Genomic DNA, 23683 nt, shown 5'->3' with positions numbered 1-23683 from the left:
AAAAAAAAAAATTAGAAATGAAAAGGAGAAATAACCAATAAAACAAAAATACAAAGGGTTATAAAAGACATGGAAAACTATATGCCAACAAGTTGTACAACCTAGAATATATGGATAAACTCCTAAAAAACATATCACATCCCAAAACTGAATCAGGAAGAAAAAGAAAAATTGAACAAACTGATCACCTATAATGAAATTGAATCAGTCATCAAAAAATTCCAACAAAAGTCCAGGACCAGATGGCTTCATAGGTAAATTCAACCAAATATTTAAAGAGTATGAATACCTGTTCTTCTCAAACTATTCCAAAAACCAGAAGAGGAAGGAAAACTTCCAAATTCATTTTAGGAGGCCTGTGTTACCCTGATACCAAAACCAGATACAGATATGTATTACAAAAAAAGAGAATTACAAGCCAATTATTTCTGATGAACATAGATACAAAAATTCCTCAACAAAATACTAGCAAACCAAATCCAACAATACATTAAAAAACAATTATTCACCACAATCAAGCAGGATTTAATCCTGGATTGCAAGGGTGGTTCAAAATTCACAAATCAATGTAATACATCACATCAATAACAGAAAGGATAAAACCATATGATCATGTCAATAGACGCAGAAAAAGCATTTAACAAAGTACAAGATCCATTCATGATAAAAACCCTCAACAAAATATGTTTAGAAGAAACGTACCTCAACATAATAAAAACCATATACGAAAAACCCACAGCTAATATCATACTGAATGGTGAAAAACTAAGCTTTCCACCTTAGAACAGGAGCAACACAAGGATGTCCAATCTCACCACTTTTATTCAACATAGTACTGGAAGTCTTAGCCACAGAAATCAGACAAGATGAAGGAATAAAAGGCATCCAAATTGGTAAGGAAGTAAAACTTTCATTACTTGCAGATGACATGATACTATATATACAAAACTTGGAAGACTCCACCAGAAGTTACTAGAACTGATACATGAATAAATGAATTCAGTAAGGTCACAGCACAGAAAATCCACATACAGAAATGCATTGCATTTCTTTTTGCTTTTCCCCCCACACCCAGTGCACAGCCCAACATGGGGCTTGGACTCATGACCCTGAGGTGAAGGCCTGAGATGAAATCAAGAGTTGGACACTTAACCAATTGAGCCACCCAGGCACCCTTCCACTGCATTTCTATACACTAATAATGAAGCACAGAGAAATTAAGAAAGCAATCTCATTTACAATTGCATCAAAAATAAGACACTTAGGAATAAACTTAAGGAAGTAAAAGACCTATATTCTGAAAACTATAAAATACTGATGAAAGAACCTTAAGATAACAGAAACAAATGGAAAGATATTCCACACTCATGGACTGGAAGAACAAATACTATTTAAATGTCCACACTGGAGTACCTGGGTGGCTCAGCTGGTTAAGCATCCAACTCCTGATTTCAGCTCAGGGTCATGACCCTGAGGTTCGTGGGGCCAAGCCCTGCTTTGGGCTCTGGGCTGACAGAGGAGGGCCTGCTTGGGATTCTCTTTCTCCCTCTCTCTGCCCCTCCTCTGTTCGCATGCACTTTCTCTCTCTCTCAAAATAAACTTTAAAAATAAAGAAATAAAATGCCCATACTACCCAAAGCAATCTACACATTAAATGCCATCCTATCAAAATACCAACACCATTTTTCACAGAACTAGAATACTCCTAAAATTTGCATGGAAACACAAAAGACCCTGAATGGCCAAAACAATCTAGAAGAAAAAAAAAAAAAAAACCTGAAGGTATCACAATTCTGACTTCAAACTATATTAGAAAGTTGTAGTAATCAAAACAGAATGGTATTGGCATAAAAACAGACACAAAGATCAAAAGAACAGGACAGAAAGCCCAGACATAAACCCATGATTATACAGTCAATTATTCTTTTTTTTTTAATTGTTTTTTTTAACGTTTATTTATTTTTGAGATAGAGAGACAGAGCATGAACGGGGGAGGGGCAGAGAGAGAGGGAGACACAGAATCGGAAGCAGGCTCCAGGCTCTGAGCCATCAGCCCAGAGCCCGACGCGGGGCTCAAACTCACGGACCACGAGATCGTGACCTGAGCCGAAGTCAGACGCCCAACCAACTGAGCCACCCAGGCGCCCCTACAGTCAATTATTCTATGACAAAGCAGGAGACAATGTCCAATGGGAGAAAAACAGTCTTTCCAATAAAAGGTATTGAGAAACTGGACAGTCACATGCAAAAGAATGAAACTGGACCATATTCTTCCACCATACACAAAAATAAACTCAAAATGGATTAAAGACCTAAATGTGAGACCTGAAACCATAACAATCCTAGAAGAGAGCACAGGCAATAATTTCTCTGACACCGGCTGTCAACATTTTTCTAGATAGGTCTCCTGAGGCAAGGGAAATAAAAGCAAACATAAACTATTGGGACTACATCAGAATAAAAAGCTTCCACAGAGCAAAGGAAACAATAAAACTAAAAGGCAACCTACTGAATAGGAGAAGATATTTGCAAATGATATATAACAGGTTAGTGTCCAAAATATATAAAGAACCGATACAACTCAACACACACACACACACACAACCACAATCCAATGAAAACATGGACAGAAGACATGAACAGACATTTCTCCAAAGAAGACAAATAGCCAACAGACACATGAAAAGATGCTCAACATCATTCATTAAGGAAACCTAAATCGAAAGCACAATGAGATATCCTCTCACACACCTGTCAGAATGGTTACAACTGAAACCACAAGAAACAAGTGCTGGTGAGGAAGTGGAGAAAAAGGAACCCTGTTGCACTGTTGCTGGGAATGCAAATTGGTGCAGACAAGGTGAAAGAGTATGGAGGTTTCTCAAAAAACTAAAAATAAAGCCGCCCACATGGGCACCTGGCAGGCTCAGTCAGAAGAGCATGAGACTCTTGATCTCTGGGTCATGAGTTCGAGCTCCAGGTTGGGTGTAGAGATTACTAAAGAAAATAAATAAACTTTAAAAAAAACCAAGATAGAACTACCCTGCAATCCAGTTATCACACTACCAGGTATTTACCCAAAGAATACAAAAACACTAATTCCAAAGGATATACACACCCTATGTTTATTGCAGCAGTATTTATAATAGCCAAATTATGGAAGCAACAAAAGTATCTATCAATAGATGATGGGGGGGTGAGAGGAAGGGGAAAGTGGGTGATAGGTACTGAGGAGGGCACCTGTTGGGATGAGCACTGGGTGTTGTATGGAAACCAATTTGACAATAAATTGCATATTAAAAAAATAGTAAAATAAAACAAAAAAATAGATGAATGGATAAAGATGTGGCATATACACACAATGGAATATCATTCAGCCATAAAAAAGAATGAAATCTGGCCATTTGCAACAACATGGATGGAGCCAGAGTATAATGCTCAGCAAAGTGAGTCTGTCAGAAAAAAACAAATACCATATGATTTCACTCATATGTAGAATATCAGAAACAAAACAAATGGACAAAGGTAAAAAAAAGACAGACAAACCAAGAAAGAGCCCCTTAATTATAGAGAACAAATTGAGTTATCTGAGGGGAGGTACAGAAGCAGATAGGTGAAACAGGTGAGGGAGAGTAGAGAATACACTTTTCATGGTCACCGAGTAATGTATATTACTGTTGAGTCACTATACTGCACATATACCTGAAACTAACATAACACTGTATGTTAAGTACACTGGAATTAAAATTTAAAGCTTAATAATAAAAAAAAAAGAATATGGGGAAATAAGTACTATCATACACTATCTTTTACATTCCATTTGGTATGACCTGGCTGGCAAATCTACAACATCCATTAATACCTTATATGGGTATACTGCAATCTCCCTTCTAGGAACAAAGAACATTCACTGTAGTATTTGTGTTAGCCAAGATACTGACACGTTGAAATGTCCATCACTTAGGTAAGTAGTTAAATAATTCATGTTATATCCAAATAATTCATACTATGTAGCCACTAAAAAAGAATGCTTAAAAAGAATGATCTATGGTGTCATGTTACATGAAAAAAAAGTTACAATCAATACATACTGTAGGACCTCATTAGCACAGAATAAAACAAAAACCCACTAGGTGTATACAATCATGATTTACATATTTCTAAACTTACAAATATATATTTTTAAATGACATTATTTACATATCAAGAGACAAGTCTAGAAAACATATATCAAAAAGTTTATAAATTATTTCTGGATATTAAGACTTATAACAAGAAACTTAATTTTTCACATACTTCTGTAATGTTTGAACATATTAAACCAAGCATATATTACTTTTACAACTAACAAAATAACAGCAACAAAAAAATAATTTTCTATTTTCTTTTAATGTTCATACCTGCAAGGCCTTTTCTTTCTCATTTGTTAGTTCCTGGGAATGTTTATTTGACAATGCAGCTGTGTGTGATGCCCATTCATTCTGTAACTTATCTAATTCTTGCACTTTTTCTGATAAGGTCTGTATTAGAGTTCAATACAAAATATTAAGAAAGTCTTGTGAATGTTATTAGCTTAGAACATGGCAATATTTACAAAGGATATTAAAGAAAAGGAATCACAGCTTTCCAAAATATACTCAAAGCCTTTTCCTACACAGAATTTTTTTTTTTAATTTGAGGAAATCAAGATTAGAATAAAAGCAATTTTAGAGTTAGCACAGCCCAGAAGTCAAGCTTAACTATCTTGCTTAACTATCTTTAACCTTTTAGTAAAACTTGGCTCTTCACCACCAAATCCTCTCCTCTGATATTAAGAAATAAATGTCTACCCAGGGTAGAGCAAGTCAGTCATAAGGAGTGGTTCATATATACACCTAAAACCCAGTAACACAGGTTTCCTAGATGGGCTATGTTGTGCAGGACAATTTCTGCCTGAAGTCATGTCACTTATCAGATACTTTGGTCCTCAGTTTCAAGGAGTATGGGCAAAAAGATTGTAGCTATGACTAAAATGATGGTAAGCCTATCAAAATAATTCATAACACAAGTATGGAAAAGAGGTTTAGAAGATGTGAACTGAAAAGTTATTTTCGACAGGAGGAATGAGGTGAATAAAAGAGTGAAAAAGTAACATGTGACAGGTACTATATATTATTTAATGAAGACTTGGAAGGAATGTGTCATATACTGAAGTTAACAGAAATGTTTGTATGGAATCAAATATTAGAGAAAGCATCAGATTAAGACAATTTACTGGTAGGGGAAGGATGTCAAAAAGGAGGAGGAATCCAAAAGTAACATACTTTTAAAAATTAATACACAAAAGCCTGGACAGGATTCAAGAAGCAATTCAGAGCCAATGTTTGGATGACATACAAAGACAAAATGAAATCTGAATTACCTTTTGTGTGAAATTCAGTTGCCTAGTAACATCATCTAGTGATTGCATCAGTGATAATTTTTCTTCCTATTTATAAAAATAGTAAAATTAAGCAGTTTACAATTTAATCATCTATAGCTGTGCTACTCAAAGTATAGCAAAATATAGTGTCAGCGTCACCCTGGGAGTTTGTTAAAAATACAGAATTTTAGGTTCCACCTCAAACCTTCTGACTCACTCTGAATGAGCAAGATGCCTAGAGGATTTGTGTACCACCAAAGTTTGAGATGCACTAATCTATACCATTTGACTAAAGACTTTGTGAAAACTATTAAGAGGCATCCCAATGTTGCTTCTTTGCTACATATACCTTACAAAGTTAAAGAGCACTTTGTAATTCTCAAACCACTTTCACACATCTTTCCTCATTTGAGATAAGTGCAATAGGGTAGTAGATATCTCCATACTTATCTACAAATTGATAAAACCATCAACACCTTAAGTGAACTACCTCAGATTACAGAAAATTAATAAAAATGATGGCACCTAGTTTTTCAATTTTTAGTCCAGTTCTAACCTCACTATATCTTGACTAAAAATAACAAATAAACAACCAATAAAATAAAAATAAATCCCTTACATATTACAAAAATTTACTAGACGTCTTCAAAAACACTTCACTCTGAAAACAAAAGCTAATAGCAATATAGCTTTTCAGTGATTTATCAGAGACTTTTGGTATTTATTTTTTAAAAAATAAATTTAAATCTTACCTTGCTACTTTTCAAACAGCTGGCTAAAAACTTCTTTATTTCCACATCATTTCCAGGTAAAAGTTTTAGTGAGAGGTGTGTAAGATGCTTAAAAGGATTTGTCTCTACCACATTTAAAAAGGCAGGTGAGTTATCCAAAATAGGTGCTGGAGAAACTAACTGCAGCAAAAACCTTTGAAAAGAAAAGTGTCACAATATAACAATACTTATGAGACAGTGAAACTTTCCCAATGAATCATAAGCTCCAGCGCATCAGAAATGATTAGAAGTATCAGGAAAGGGGGCATGTAGAAATCACAGGGGCCAACATGAAAGGACTCCCAATGGTTAAAGTGGATAAACTGATGTAAATAGTAAAACGGAAAAATTGGGCAAGAAATAGAAAAAGAATTCACTGAAACAGTGAATATGCAAATGTCCATGAGTTCATTATGAAAGATGAAAATATAAAAACAAAACCCACTGAAAGCACATAGTAACTAGAATAACAACTCTTTACTCTAAAAATTGACAATTTAAAAGAATTTAGTATTTATCCTTTCCTATATGAATTTTCAGAGTAATCAAATAGCCCAAACAGATGAAGAAGAGTTCTTTATAAAAAAATTATACCTAGTAAGTATAAAAAGAATGGCAGAATTAGAAATGCATAACTTTGTAGTTCCTAATGAAATAATTGATTCAAACAATCATCAACTGATGACACCAATAGATAAAAGGTTGGTGAATTTTACAATGAAAGGATCAGGCTTTAGCATCACACGAATATACACATTTTCATATGTGTATATGAATATATGGATATATATGCATGTATCCATATGTATATATGAATATACACATACAAACCAAAATCTTATTCTCCTTTTCCAAGTTCATTATAAAAACACATACTTGATGATGTTAAATATTTCAGATAATTTTAATGGCTCTGTCAAGACATGAAAATTAAGGGGTAAATATTTCTGATTTTAACCATGATTCCTTAAAAGTTGATATTTAATAGAGCCCTAAACCCAGTTTTAAAAATAGAGATACTTTTAACACATAGAAAATATTTTGCCATCAATCTGGCTTACAAAGAAGAGTTTGTCTTGAGAGAATTTTAATGATATAGAGCTCTCATGAGACTTACCTTGGAATTTCTTTGGCATGTTCTTGAGTACATTGCTGAAGAAGATCTATAAATTTTTGTGGGAAAGCTAAGAAGTCTACCAGAAGGCCTTGTTGGAATTTTAAACTATACAGAAGAAAAGAGAATTTTAAAAATTTAATTACTATTTTTAATTGTAATTAAAACCCTGAAATAGTCTTTTTTTTATTTACTGAACATACATTATAATCAAAAACTGAGCTAGGGAACTTTGATTTTTATAGAATTCATTCAATGGGAAGGAAAAGGTCAATATACTTAGCTAAAGCTCCAAAACTCTGGGCTGTTTTAAGCAGAACTCTGATAAGATATGAAATATTTACTTTCAAAAACATCCTGGGGCGCCCGGGGGGCTCAGTCGGTTGAGCGTCTGACTTTGGCTCAGGTCATGATCTCACAGTTCATGGATTTGAGCCCTGTGTCCTGCTCTGTGCTGACTGACAGCGCAAAGCCTGGAGCCTGCTTCGGGTTCTGTCTCCCTCTCTCTCTGCCCCTCCCCCACTCGTGCAAGCGAGCCCGCGCTCTCTCTCTCTCAAAAGTAAATAAAAGGTTAAAAAAAAAAACAAACCAGAAAAACAAATTTAATTACCTCTGAAAATCTTCCTCAGATATAACAAGGTTATACAGAAAAAATGGATCGGTATCATCAGTCAGACGAATAACTAAATCCTAAAAGAAAGATTGTTATTTTTTAATGTTTTCAATAGATCTGGCTTTTAGCCTAATTCCTTCCTTCTTAGAAGTAAATTTATCCAGTAACAACGTGTCACCATTATACTTCAGATGACTTTGTTTTTTTGGTGCTGCTGGGTTTTTCATCAGTCTTTAAAAGACTTAAGATTCTTAAACAGGGGTAGATATTCTGCTCCATGAGATCCTTGTGGGGGTCTATAAAAACTAATTAAATGCCAGAATTGAAGTTAAGGACTATCATCCTCTTAGGAAAATTGAGACCCAGTCCTTGCTGTACTATACCATGACAAAAACATTCAACCACTGACCATATCATATTCAATTATATTTTCAGTTTTTCCCAAGTTAATTGATACTTCCAAAGTGGCAACACATCAGCTGAAACGACAAGCCAACGATCTATCCTAGAAAAGGAGCATTAGTCTTTCAGGCAGAGGGCAGGGGTATCAAGTAACAAGTTGCCAAGGCTTCATTCTGAGGGCCTATTCCTACTCCAGGTGGCGGTTGACGTGGAAGCCCATCTGTTTTCAGTTTCAAATGAAGTGAATGTCTTTCATAAAGACCACTTTCTATGTAAATTTACAGTGTGGTGGAGCACCACAATAGCAAAAACGGATACAAAAGTACACAGAAATTACATACTTCAGCGAATAATGTAGTAAGGAAAACAAGCATGGCAACAAGATGATGGAGGCCTAATAAAGAAGTGAGGTTAAGAATAAGCTCCCACTTCGAAATAGAATCTACTCGTGTCTACTGAGGAACTGTTAGGGTAGAGTTCTAGAAAAATCTAAACCACTTATGAGCAGTTAGGAAATGAAGAGGTACAGCAGGTCTAAGGAATTAACATGTAAGAAATATATCATCTCTACCCCAGAAAATTCGCAATCTAGGTATTTGCTCTGCCTCAGAAGGTCCTGTTCTTAAAGCGCTTCTACTTAGGTACTTCCTGAAATCCACCCAAAATGCTATTAAAAACTGAAACTACTACTAATAATAATACTACAAGGTCCTTGAATCTTCATGTGTAAGGAAAGCTCTGACACAAAGAAAATAGATGCTGTATTTCTTAGTCATCTATTCTGTACCCGTATCACTGTTAATGACTCAGACTTTTGAAGATTACATAGGACTGATGCTCTAAATGCCTCCCTTCAAAAGGCAAAGTTTAAAAAAACTATATCCCTGCAGTGCTTCAATTCATTCTATTCTCACATTTACACCATGAAATGCCAATTCTAGGGTAGCAAAATATATATTCTAGCAACTTATAAGTGCATTGGTAAAACTTAACCCCCAATTCTCCCAATCCCCAATTCTTCCTGTATGCTTCAGAAACATATGGTATAATAATCTCTCAATCACTGTCTTTGTAGATTCTATCACCCCAGATTTGCAAGTTACAAATGGGCCCAAAACTAAAAGGCAAGGTGAGTGTAACAAAAGACCTCACATTCTTAAAGAACAAAAATAATTATAATGTACAGAAATATTTTTAAAAAAAGAAAAAATGTGTTTCAAAAGAAATTAATACCAACCTTTCTGTGAACTGGATTAGAAACTGATTGTAGTTCAATGCTCACTCTAACACTTACTCTCCTGTATGAAAAGATATACCCAACTGTCAGAAACATTTGCATGGAATGAGTTACCACTGTCATTTGTATTAGCTAAAGTTTTCTGTATTAAGTTGCAAGATCTTTCACAGGTGCTCCCTAAGTTAAAAACAGTTATTTGGAAAGCACACTGGATTTAAAGTTTTAAGTTCTTGTTCTTCCACTAATAAGTAATCAGGTTTTTAACCGGGAACTATCTATATTTTTCTCTCCTGTAAAATGGAGTTGTTGTGAGAATTAAATGAAATAAATGATGTGAAATTCCCATTACTAGACTGAGATATAACCTCACTGCCCTGATTCTAAAATAGCATCTACTGAAACCCAGACAAACTATCAATTTATTAACAACTTCACATTAAAAAAAATCACCAATTGATCAAATTGATTTATGGGAGATTCCATCTGAAAAACTAAAAATGTGAAGCAGCATTAGAATACATGGCATGTTTATAATCAAGGAAATAGAATAACATATTCCTTCTCTTATGCATATACAAAATCCACCAACTACATCTGCTCAATATTCAATATATCCACAGAAGTACTGTCAACAATTTTATTGTCGACCTTAACCCAGAGGCAGAGTAACTCTAAACTTTATTTTAAAACGTTAAAAAAAATTTTTTTTTAATGGTTACTTTTGAGAGAGAAAGAGAGACAGAACGCGAGCAGGGGAGAGACAGAGGGAGAGGGAAACAGAATCTGAAGCAGGCTCCAGGCTCTGAGCTGTCAGCACAGAGCCTGATGCGGAACTCGAACTCACAAACAGTGAGATCATGACCTGAGACGAGGTCGGATCCATAACTGACTGAGCCACCCAAGTGTCCCTAAACTTTTTCTAAAGAGACCATAACTTTCCACAGTATCTACTCCATCTTAGAGAATTCAATATCAGACAGAGGCATATAAATAAAGGTGCTCATAACCATTAATCAAACTGAGACAAAATGCTTAATTGAGGAAATAAAGGGAAAATTGGTGAAAAAACATCTCTGCACAAGTGTTCTTTATCCTGCTAGAATTAAATAACAATGGCTTTTACCTGATGTGCAGGAAACAAAAGTAAAAGTAAAAATAGAATTTATTCCATTTTAAGCTACTCTTCTAAAAATGTGTTTTAGGGGCACCTGGGTGGCTCAGTCAGTTAAGTGCTCAACTTCGGCTCAGGTCGTGATCTTGAGGTTTGTGAGTTCAAGCCCCACATCAGGCTCTGTGCTGATGGCTCAGAGCCTGGAGCCTGCTTCAGATTCTGTCTCCCTCTCTCTCTGCCCCAACCTCACTCATGCTCTCTCAAAAATAAATAAAAACATTAAAAAAAATTTTTTAAAGATGTGTTTTGTTTTTGTTTTTGTTTTTGTTTTTTTTTTTAATTTTTTTTTTAACGTTTATTTTATTTATTTTTGAGACAGAGACAGAGCATGAACGGGGGAGGGGCAGAGAGAGAGGGAGACACAGAATCGGAAGCAGGCTCCAGGCTCTGAGCCATCAGCCCAGAGCCCGACGCGGGGCTCGAACTCACGGACCGCGAGATCGTGACCTGAGCTGAAGTCGGACGCTTAACCGACTGCGCCACCCAGGCGCCCCTAAAGATGTGTTTTAAATTTTTCCCACATTCTGCTACTTATCTACTACAGAAGTAAAAAGTATAGATAGACCTAGCAACTGAGTGTTGATGGAAAAACTTGGTAATAGTTGACCAAGGCTAAATTCAATTGTTCAGATTTTTATGCTCTAACTTACAATTTTTATATTGCCTTAAAAAATGTCATTTTAGTTAAGTTTCCTACTGAACATGATTGGTTGCCTAATCTTAGTATGGTGAGGTTACCATATAGTAAGTTTACCATAACTTCTGTTATCTGAATAGGAATGAGCAGCAATGGCACAGATAGGAAGAACTAACAGTGAAACCTTAAACTGCGAGTAACTTGTTCTGCATGTGTTCTGTATGACAGCAAGCATGTCTAATAAATTTTAACTTCATAAACAAATGATATCTGGCAATACAAGTAGTATGTGACACTGAATGTCCCATGATCACAAGTGAGCCAATGGTTCTTCTCTTTCTTTGTGGGATTGCTAGTGGTCCTTTCCCATGCTCAGATGCTGTCTCAGGCCACAGTGTTTGGCAGAAATCAATGATTTTTCAGAATGCTGAAAGGTGCCCACAACTGGCACTGGTGTATTTTTTGTCACTTAAAAGCACCTATGGACAGTCCGCTGCTTTTCCATGTAAGAGTAAGCTTAGGAATGCTTTGCTTCATTCTAGGTCAGGCTTCCTGCAGAAAGAAACCCTTTCCTCTTCTGCTTTATTGCCAGTTACATCAAATACAGTATATGACAAAAGTTTATTAATACTGTACTATAGTCAACATCCATGCAAGCGTACACAATGGCTCCCATGCAGAAAAAGACTGAAAAGAAAGGCAGTAAGAAGAAGGAGATGATTATGGTGGAAGAAGGAAATTGTACGTGAGTGACCCAAATCTCAAGATTTTATAAGTCTACATCAGCATCTCATCTGCAAACGAAGAGAAAAAGGCAGAAAAAACCTTCATTTCAAATGAGATTAGGGAGATGTGTAAAATGTGGAAAACAGTACAAAATTTTGTAGAAAAGCACCACCCGGATAAGGCTGTAGCAGTGCGAGTAATGAATCTGTTTAATGACAATGCAATGCCACATTTCCCCGAAATCCTCAAAAGGAGGCAAAAGCAAGTGTCATTGGGTAGGTTCCTTGTTAAAGTTGCACGAAAAGAAAAAGTTTCCATTGAACCAACAGATACCAGTGATTCCATTAATAATAGTCAAAGCTGTCCTACACAATAATCCTCCTCTCTCATTTCCCTCACACCAGCCATGAAGTGCAGGTTCGAAGGTAAGTGCAGGTTAATTTATTTTTCTTTAAGTTTTGTATTTTAATATTTTATATTATATTACAGTATTATAATCATTTTTTAAAGTTTATGTATTTATTTCGGGGGGGGGGGGCAGAGAGAGAGGGAGAGAGAGAGAATCCCAAGCAGGCTCTCCGCACTGCCAATGCAGAGCCCGACTCAGGGCTCAAACTTACCAACCTACAAGACCATGACCTGAGCTGAAGTTGAGTCAGATGCTTACCAACTGAGCCACTCAGGTGCCCCTCATAATCATCTTTATATGAATATTTTTTGGGTTGTGGACCGAATCATCTGAATTTCCATTATTTCCTGTGGGGAAATTTGCTTTGATATGCAAGTGCTTTGGATTATAAGCATGTTTCCAGAACGAATTATGCTTACAAACCAAGGTTTTACTGTATTTTTAAAACAAGAGAACGTTTTGTTTCTATTTTTCTAATATCTAGTGTATTATATGTGAAACAGATTAGATTTCTACTCCAATTCTGCAAATTAAGTTCTTAAGAAAAAAAAAAAAAACCTTTCAATTTCCTAATTTGTAAGGGAAGTGAACAGAGTTAGGTTTGTGAGGGCCTTTTCAGATCTACAATGTCATTATGTTTGGTTTTTGCCTTCTGAAGTTTTTTTTCTAAAACATGCTGCCATAGAGGGTATGATACTGCAGTAGATAACTTTTTATGGTGATGTACACTTTCTAAATTCCTATGGGGGCAACTGGGTGGCTCAGTTGGTTGAGCATCCAGCTCTTGATTTCGGTTCAGGTCATGATCCCAGGGTCATAGGATCGAGCCCCACATCAGGGGTCTGTGCTGAGCAGGGAGCCTGCTGAAGATTTTTTCTCTCTCCTTCTGGGGCGCCTGGGTGGCTCAGTCGGTTAAGCGTCTGACGTCAGCTCAGGTCATGATCTCACAGTCCGTGAGTTCAAGCCCCGCATGGGGCTCTGTGCTGACAGCTCAGAGTCTGGAGCCTGCTTTGGATTCTGTGTCTCCCTCTCTCTCTCTCTGCCCCTCCCCTGCTCATGCTCTGTCTCTCTCTATCTCAAAAATAAACAAAAACATTAAAAAAAAAAATTTTTTTTTAAAAAGATCTTTTCTCTCTCCTTCTGCCCCTCTCCCTTGCTTGCGCTCTCTTAAAAAAGGCGGCGGCGGCCGAATACCGGAGCCCCCAAATATATAAAACAATTACTCATAAACATAAGCAACCTTATTGATAAGAATGTGGTCATTGCAGGGGACTTTAACACCCCACTTACAGAAATGGATAGATCATCTAGACACACGGTCAATAAAGAAACAAGGGCCCTGAATGATACATTGGATCAGATGGACTTGACAGATATATTTAGAACTCTGCATCCCAAACCAACAGAATATACTTTCTTCTCGAGTGCACATGGAACATTCTCCAAGATAGATCATATACTGGGTCACAAAACAGCCCTTCATAAGTTTACAAGAATTGAAATTATACCATGCATACTTTCAGACCACAATGCTATGAAGCTTGAAATCAACCACAGGAAAAAATCTGGAAAACCTCCAAAAGCATGGAGGTTAAAGAACACCCTACTAACAAATGAGTGGGTCAACCAGGCAATTAGAGAAGAAATTAAAAAATATATGGAAACAAACGAAAATGAAAATACAACAATCCAAACGCTTTGGGACGCAGCGAAGGCAGTCCTGAGAGGAAAATACATTGCAATCCAGGCCTATCTCAAGAAACAAGAAAAATCCCAAATACAAAATCTAACAGCATACCTAAAGGAAATAGAAGCAGAACAGCAAAGGCAGCCTAAACCCGGCAGAAGAAGAGAAATAATAAAGATCAGAGCAGAAATAAACAATATAGAATCTAAAAAAACGGTAGAGCAGATCAACGAAACCAAGAGTTGGTTTTTTGAAAAAATAAACAAAATTGACAAACCTCTAGCCAGGCTTCTCAAAAAGAAAAGGGAGATGACCCAAATAGATAAAATCATGAATGAAAATGGAATTATTACAACCAATCCCTCAGAGATACAAACAATTATCAGGGAATACTATGAAAAATTACATGCCAACAAACTGGACAACCTGGAAGAAATGGACAAATTCCTAAACACCCACACTCTTCCAAAACTCAATCAGGAGGAAATAGAAAGCTTGAACAGACCCATAACCAGCGAAGAAATTGAATCAATTATCAAAAATCTCCCAACAAATAAGAGTCCAGGACCAGATGGCTTCCCAGGGGAGCTCTACCAGACGTTTAAAGCAGAGATAATACCTATCCTTCTCAAGCTATTCCAAGAAATAGAAAGGGAAGGAAAACTTCCAGACTCATTCTATGAAGCCAGTATTACTTTGATTCCTAAACCAGACAGAGACCCAGTAAAAAAAAGAGAACTACAGGCCAATATCCCTGATGAATATGGATGCAAAAATTCTCAATAAGATACTAGCAAATCGAATTCAACGGCATATAAAAAGAATTATTCACCATGATCAAGTGGGATTCATTCCTGGGATGCAGGGCTGGTTCAACATTCGCAAATCAATCCATGTGATACATCACATTAACAACAAAAAAAAGAGAAGAACCATATGATCCTGTCAATCGATGCAGAAAAGGCCTTTGACAAAATCCAGCACCCTTTCTTATTAAAAACCCTTGAGAAAGTCGGGATAGAAGGAACATACTTAAAGATCATAAAAGCCATTTATGAAAAGCCCACAGCTAACATCATCCTCAATGGGGAAAAACTGAGAGCTTTTTCCCTGAGATCAGGAACACGACAGGGATGCCCACTCTCACCGCTGTTGTTTAATATAGTGTTGGAAGTTCTAGCATCAGCAATCAGACAACAAAAGGAAATCAAAGGCATCAAAATTGGCAAAGATGAAGTCAAGCTTTCGCTTTTTGCAGATGACATGATATTATTATACATGGAAAATCCGATAGACTCCACCAAAAGTCTGCTAGAACTGATACATGAATTCAGCAAAGTCGCAGGATACAAAATCAATGTACAGAAATCAGTTGCATTCTTATACACTAACAATGAAGCAACAGAAAGGCAAATAAAGAAACTGATCCCATTCACAATTGCACCAAGAAGCATAAAATACCTAGGAATAAATCTAACCAAAGATATAAAAGATCTGTATGCTGAAAACTATAGAAAGCTTATGAAGGTAATTGAAGAAGATATAAAGAAATGGAAAGACATTCCCTGCTCATGGATTGGAAGAATAAATATTGTCAAAATGTCAATACTACCCAAAGCTATCTACACATTCAATGCAATCCCAATCAAAATTGCACCAGCATTCTTCTCGAAACTAGAACAAGCAATCCTAAAATTCATATGGAACCACAAAAGGCCCCGAATAGCCAAAGGAATTTTGAAGAAGACCAAAGCAGGAGGCATCACAATCCCAGACTTTAGCCTCTACTACAAAGCTGCCATCATCAAGACAGCATGGTATTAGCACAGAAACAGACACATAGACCAATGGAATAGAATAGAAACCCCAGAACTAGACCCACAAACGTATGGCCAACTCATCTTTGACAAAGCAGGAAAGAACATCCAATGGAAAAAAGACAGTCTCTTTAACAAATGGTGCTGGGAGAACTGGACAGCAACATGCAGAAGGTTGAAACTAGACCACTTTCTCACACCATTCACAAAAATAAACTCAAAATGGATAAAGGACCTGAATGTGAGACAGGAAACCATCAAAACCCTAGAGGAGAAAGCAGGAAAAGACCTCTCTGACCTCAGCCGTAGCAATCTCTTACTCGGCACATCCCCAAAGGCAAGGGAATTAAAAGCAAAAGTGAATTACTGGGACCTTATGAAGATAAAAAGCTTCTGCACAGCAAAGGAAACAACCAACAAAACCAAAAGGCAACCAACGGAATGGGAAAAGATATTTGCAAATGACATATCGGACAAAGGGCTAGTATCCAAAATCTATAAAGAGCTCACCAAACTCCACACCCGAAAAACAAATAACCCAGTGAATAAATGAGCAGAAAACATGAATAGACACTTCTCTAAAGAAGACATCCGGATGGCCAACAGGCACATGAAAAGATATTCAACGTCGCTCCTTATCAGGGAAATACAAATCAAAACCACACTCAGATATCACCTCACGCCAGTCAGAGTGGCCAAAATGAACAAATCAGGAGACTATAGATGCTGGAGAGGATGTGGAGAAACAGGAACCCTCTTGCACTGTTGGTGGGAATGCAAATTGGTGCAGCCGCTCTGGAAAGCAGTGTGGAGGTTCCTCAGAAAATTAAAAACAGACCTACCCTATGACCCAGCAATAGCACTGCTAGGAATTTACCCAAGGGATACAGGAGTACTGATGCATAGGGGCACTTGTACCCCAATGTTTATAGCAGCACTCTCAACAATAGCCAAATTATGGAAAGAGCCTAAATGTCCATCAACTGATGAATGGATAAAGAAATTGTGGTTTATATACACAATGGAATACTACGTGGCAATGAGAAAGAATGAAATATGGCCTTTTGTAGCAACGTGGATGGAACTGGAGAGTGTGATGCTAAGTGAAATAAGCCATACAGAGAAAGACAGATACCATATGGTTTCACTCTTATGTGGATCCTGAGAAACTTAACAGAAACTCATGGGGGAGGGGAAGGAAAAAAAAAAAAAAAAAAAGAGGTTAGAGTGGGAGAGAGCCAAAGCATAAGAGACTGTTAAAAACTGAGAACAAACTGAGGGTTGATGGGGGGGTGGGAGGGAGGGGAGGGTGGGTGATGGGTATTGAGGAGGGCACCTTTTGGGATGAGCACTGGGTGTTGTATGGAAACCAATTTGACAATAAATTTCATATATTTAAAAAAAAAAAAAAAAAAGGCGGGGGGGGTGCACCTGGGTGGCTCAGGCAGTTAGTTAAGTGTCCTACTCTTGGTTTCAGCTCAGGTCATGGTCTTGCAGTTCATGAGTTCAAGCCCTGCAGTGGGCTCTGGGCTGACAATGTGAAGCCTGCTTGGGATTCTCTCTTTCTTCCTCTCTCTGTCCCTCCCCCACTGGTGCCATCTCTGTCTTTCTCAAAATAAACAAACTTTAAAAAAAAAAAAAAAAAAAGGAAAGAAAACCTTAAAAAAAAGGTCCTATCATACTTGACAAATTTATTTAAAAAAAAAGTCAATAAAGTATTCTTTAGATAATACTGGAAGAATCACATTAATATAATTTTATAAGCTTATTAATGATACTGTTGCATATATTACAAATGTCTATATTGCATTAGCTTTGGGGGGAAAAGGGAGGAGGAAAGGCCCACAGAATAAAGTTCTTCCCCCAACCCCAAAATATCTTGTAGAAAAGTCTGAGCTTTCAGAAAATATAGTACTTGAAATCACAAATCGTTGTTTCTCCATTATAATGGTTGTTATGGGAACAATGTAAAACATATCAATAAAAACTCATAAAAATGCTATTTCCAAAAATAAATGTCATACTCTGAACAGTACATAAATTCACATAACATCCTCCCTACAAGTTAGATTTCATATTAGTAGAATTGGATTCTAGCCCACCTTTGCCACCTAGGAGCAGTGACCTTAAACTCTCAATTCAGACATATAAAAGCTGCTCTAAGCCAGGTAGTATGATGGATGCTAGGAATACAAACAGAAATAAACACGGTCCATGTCCTCAAATTGAGATCAGATTAAATGACTCTACTCAGATTTGCTTGATTTAAGTGCTTCAAGAGAAGGAAGGGAAGGGTTACTAACACTTACTGACTACCCGTGCTTTACATGTATCTTACATAACAATAATCTTATTAAGTAAATATTATGTCTGTCTTAGAAAGGAAGAACTGAGGTGCACAAGTTACAAACGTGGTTAAGGTCACCTTGCAGAGGTGACCAAATTAGAACTCAGACATTACACCTGCACTATGCTATCTGATAAATGAATAAAGGCAATTAATCTCAACCTAGGCAACTGAAAAATTCCTTATAGTGAAGGGATTTAAGACAGACTTTGAAGGCTATGAAAGAAAAAGCAGCTGGGGCAGGGAGAATAGCATGAATAAAGGTATGGTATTGAGATTATCAGGCACAATCAAGGGATAACAAATAGTCTTGTATGACTAGTATACAGGCAGAAGAAGTTACAAAACAAAAATGAAAAAGCAGGTGTCAAACCATGGGCTTCAAAATTTTGCATTACTTGCCTCCAGAGTTCTCTGAGCATTATCACTATCTTTCACTGAAGTTTCTCCTTCTCTATGACTTCAGAACATTGATGTCACTTCATGTATTAATCACACTTTAATAATAACTAATGTTTGGGCAATCCCTATCAATATAGCACCAGCATTCTTTTTTTAAAATTTTGTTAATGTTTTTATTTATTTTTGAGAGAGAGAGACAGACACAGAGCATAAGTGGGGAAGGGGCAGGCAGAGAGAGAGGGAGACACAGAATTTGAAGCAGGTTCCAGGCTCCAAGCTGTCAGCACAGAGCCTGACGTGGGTCTCAACCTAGTGAACCATGAGATCGTGACCTGAGCAGAAGTCAGACGTTTAACCGACTGAGCTACCCATGCCCCCCCAACACCAGCATTCTTCACAGGGCTAGAGCAAGCAATCCTAAAATTTGTATGGAACCAGGAAAGAGCCGGAATAGCCAAAGCAATCCTGAAAAAGAAAACCAAAGCTGGAGGCATCACAATTCGGGACTTCAAGCTGTATTACAAAGCTGTAATCATCAAGACAGTATGGTACTGGCACAAAACCAGACACACAGATCAATGGAACAGAATAGAGAATCCAGAAATGGACCCACAAATGTATGGCCAACTAATCTTTGACAAAGCAGGAAAGAATATCCAATGGAAAAAAGACGGTCTCTTCAGCCAATGGTGTTGGGAAAACTGGACAACGACATGCTTGAAAAATGAAAATGAAAATGAAAAATGAAAATGCATGAAAAATGAACCCGGACCACTTTCTTACACCATATACAAAAATAAACTCAAAATGAATGAAAGACCTAAACATAAGACAGAAAGCCATCAAAATCCTAAAGAAAACAAGCAACAACCTCTTTGACCTTGGCCACAGCAACTTCTTACTTGACATGTCTCTGGAAGCAAGGGAAACAAAAAGCAACAATGAACTACCAGGGCCTCATCAAGATAAAAATCTTCTGCAGAGGGAAGGAAACAATCACCAAAACTATAAAAGGCAACTAATGACAGAATGGGAGAAGATATTTGCAATGACATATCAGATAGAGTTAGTATACAAAATCTATAAAGAACTTACCAAACTCAGCACCCAAAAAACAATCCAGTGAAGAATGGGCAGAAGACATGAATAGACATTTTTCCCAAGAAGACATCCAGATGGCTAACAGACACACGAAAAGATGCTCAACATCACTCATTATCAGAGAAATACAAATCAAAAGCACAATGTGATACCACCTCGCACCTGTCAGAGTAGCTAACATTAACAACTCATGCGATAACGGATGTTGGCTAGGATACGGAAGAGGAGCCCTTTTGCACTGCTGGTGGGAATGCAAACTGGTGCAGCCACTCTGGAAAACAGTATGGAGGTTCCTCAAAAAATTAAAAATAGAACTACCCTATGACCCAGCAATTGCACTACTAGGCATTTATCCAAGGGATACAGGTGTGCTGTTTCAAAGGGACACATGCACCCCCATGTTTATAGCAGCACTATCAACCATAGCCAAAGTATGGAAAGAGCCCAAATGTCCATCAACTGATGGATAAAGATGATGTGGTGTATACATACACACATACACACACACACACAATGGAATATTACTCGATCAAAAAGAATGAAATCTTGCCATTTGAAGCAATGTGGATGGAAACTAGAGTGTATTATGCTAAGCAAAATCAGTCAGAGAAAAAGTATCATATGACTTCACTCATATGTGGAATTTAAGATACAAAACAGATGAACATAAGGGAAGCAAAAATAATATAAAAACAGGGAGAAGGACAAACCATAAGAGACTCTTACATACAGAAAACAAACTGAGGGTTGCTGGAGGTGTTTGGGGTGGGGGGATGGGCTAACTAGGCAAGGGACATTAAGGAGGACACTTGTTGGGATTAACACTGGGTGTTATATACAAGTGATAGATCACTAAATTCTACTCCTGAAATTATACTATATGTTAACTTAGATGTAAATTCAAAAAAATAAATTACAGATAAATAAATAAAAATGATATTCCTAAGAAAAACAAGAACTACTGTTTGGGGTGCCTGGCTGGCTCAGTCGGTTAAGTGTCCAAGTCTTGATTTCAGCTCAGGTCACGATTTCATGGCTTGTGGAATGGAGCCCTGTGTTGGGCTGTGTTGACAGTGAGAATCTGCTTGGGATTCTCTCTGCTCCTCCCCCACTCGCTTGCGCTCTCTCTCAAAATAACTAAACAAACATTTAAAAATAATAATAATAACTAACATTTGCTGTATGTTTATTATGTTCCAAGCACTGTTCTAAGCCCTTTGTATTAACTCATTTCATGCTCATAATAATCCCATGAGGCAGGTACTTTCATCATCAACAATTTTCTCATCATCAACTTAAAGGAGAAACAGGGGGCATGTGGGTGGTTCAGTCGGTTGAGTGTCCAACTTCAGCTCAGATCATGATCTCACAGTTTGTGGGTTTGAGCCCCACATTGGGCTTTGTGCTGACAGTGGGAAGCGTGCTTTGGATCCTCTGTCCCCTTCTCTGTCTGCCCCTCCCCTGCTCTCACTTTCTCTCAAAAATAAATAAAAAACAAAAAAAGATGAGACACAGAGAAAATGACTGTACAAAATCAAACAGTCAACGAGTGGCAGAAGTGGAATTTAAACCCAGAAAATGTGGCTCCAGAGCCTGAACTCTTATCCTGTGCTATGCTGCTTCACCAAAGATCTTTTTGTTTCCCCTATTAAAGTGTAAGTTCCCTGAGGCCTAACATGAAAACTGTTCTTGTTGCCATTGTTGGGAGACAGGAGAGTGAAGAGGAAGAAAGCTTGACAGTCTCAGCTAGTACGACAATTCCTAGGGTACATAGTATTCATAAATATTTGTTGAGCTGAACTGACCCTGAATATTTAACTAAAATCTGGGTTTTTTTCCCTATAGGTCAGGGATCAGCACATTTTCTGTAAAGGGCCAGCCAGTAAATACTTTAGGCTTTGCGGGCCATAAGGTCTCTGTCACAATTATTTATATCTGCCCTGATGGCACAAAAGCAGCCATACAGGGGCGCCTGGGTGGCTCAGTCGGTTGAGTGTCCGACTTTGGCTCAGGTCATGATCTCAAGGTCCGTGAGTTCGAGCCCCGCGTCAGGCTCTGTGCTGACAGGTCAGAGCCTGGAGCCTGTTTCAGATTCTGTGTCTCCCTCTCTCTGACCCTCCCTCGTTCATGCTCTGTCTCCCTCTGTCTCAAAAATAAATAAACGTTAAAAAAAAATTTTTTTTTAAGAAAAAAAGAAAAAAAAGCAGCCATACAATTTTTAATTTTTTAATATTTATTCAAGAGAGAGAGAGAGAGAGAGAGAGAGAGAGAGAGTAAGCATGAGGGGAGGAGGGGCAGATAGACAGGGAGACATCTGAAGAATCCGAAGCAGGCTCCATCCAGACTCTGAGTTGTCAGTACAGAGCCCGACACGTGGCTCTAATCCACCAACTGTGAGATCATGACCTGAGCCCAAGTCAGACATTCAACCAACTATACCACCTAGGCGCCCGCAGACAATTCTTAAATGAGAATGGCTGTGTTCCAATAAAACTTTATTTACAAAAACAGGTAAGAAGGCCACCTGGCCCATGGGCTCTAGTCTGCTAACCCCTGCTACAGGCGATAAGAATATATCAAAGGTTTCTAAACAAGAGAAGTAAAAAGGTTGACAATGTGTTTTGTTTTGTTTTGTTTTTTAATATTTCTGAGAAAGAGAGGCCACCCAGGTGCCCCACAATGTCTTCATTTTTAAAATCTCCCATTTCCACACTCTTTATTTTTCACATACACTTTCAGACTGGATGCTCATTTCCTCAGCATAGGCACCTTATGTCAGTTTCACAAATGAGGAAACAAGGTTCAGAGAAGAGTCAACTAATGGGTTGTGGAACAGAGACAAAACTGAAATCTCTTGACTTCTAATCAAATCTGGTAAGTCCTAACAGCACCACTTCCTTTGTCAAAGTTTTAATTTTGCATTTATCTGCGAGACTGGCTTTTATTTCCTCCCCGACTGGACTTCAAGCTCCAGGAAAACAAGGAATGTTCTTCCTGGCCACTACGGCCGCCCCACTACGCAGCAAGGTGTTTTGCCAATAAGCAGTATTCGTTGAATGAATAAATGAAATTTATAATTTTCCCCTCCTGTTTTCAGGCGACTAAATGTAACTTATTTTTAGTAACTAATGTGAAGAAAATACAATACACCATAAAAACCTTTTTAAGCTGCAGCTTAAATTTACTTCCCATATGATTCAAAGGAGAGCGAAAAAAAGGGCTGGGAGCGAAGCCCTGAGTTCCAGAGCCGGCCGTGCCGTGAACTTGTTACGAGCCCTTGGGTAAATTATGTGTAAATTACTTCACTTCTCCGGACAAAATTAACTTTCTGTCTCAAAAAGAGAGAGTAGGGCTATAATTTTCCACGATTCGGTTCAGAACTAAGATTTTTTTTTTTAATTAACTCGACGCGGGTCAGGTTCCTATTTCCTCTATACCTCCCTTCTGCGCCGTCAGCAACGGCCAACTTAGTGAGAGAAGTAACACTGGGTTCCAGCTGCGGTTCTCTCCGCGTCCTGAGACGCCCGCCGCTCACCCAATTGCAACTGGGTGCTCCCTGGCCAGAGCCGCCATATTCCCCCCCCCCCCCCCACTTTGGCCCGACCCCAACCGCCACCTGCGGGCACGGGGTAACGCGGAACCTCACCTCTCCTCGCAGTCTTTGCATTTCACCTGCAGCGGGACTAGTTCCTGGAACAGAACCTGGCTCATGTTGGACCGCTGCCCGTGCCAGTGAGCGGAAAAGTCCAGCAGGTCCGGCCCGCGGAACTAGCTAAAAGGCGTCCGGGTCCTGCTAAAATTTGAGTTTGGCGCTCGGCTTCCGCTGAGGAGGCGGGGATAACAGAAACC

General features: G+C 38.0%; 1 protein-coding gene across 2 annotated transcripts in view; it reads right to left on the bottom strand.

The window, feature by feature from the left end:
- Positions 1-23656, bottom strand: part of SASS6 (SAS-6 centriolar assembly protein) — a 62828-nt gene extending 39172 nt beyond the window's left edge. The window contains exons 1-7 of one of the 2 annotated variants that reach the window (XM_078451620.2): positions 23481-23656; positions 9538-9598; positions 7896-7975; positions 7289-7393; positions 6154-6325; positions 5402-5467; positions 4401-4520 (exon numbers count right to left, since the gene is read on the bottom strand). In XM_078451620.2, the coding sequence (XP_078307746.1) occupies positions 4401-4520; positions 5402-5467; positions 6154-6325; positions 7289-7393; positions 7896-7975; positions 9538-9598; positions 23481-23545 (669 nt within the window). In that variant the 5' untranslated portion in view covers positions 23546-23656. The remainder of the gene's footprint in view (positions 1-4400; positions 4521-5401; positions 5468-6153; positions 6326-7288; positions 7394-7895; positions 7976-9537; positions 9599-23480) is intronic. The other variant, XM_078451621.2, reaches the window with a different exon arrangement.
- Positions 23657-23683: the final 27 nt, after the last annotated feature.

This window comes from Panthera onca, chromosome C1 (genome assembly GCF_046562875.1).
Source record: "Panthera onca isolate mPanOnc1 chromosome C1, mPanOnc1 haplotype 2, whole genome shotgun sequence".
Classification (NCBI taxonomy): Eukaryota; Metazoa; Chordata; class Mammalia; order Carnivora; family Felidae; genus Panthera; species Panthera onca.
The sequence above is the reverse complement of the archived record's forward strand: the minus strand, read 5'-3'. Positions and strand labels throughout refer to the sequence as shown.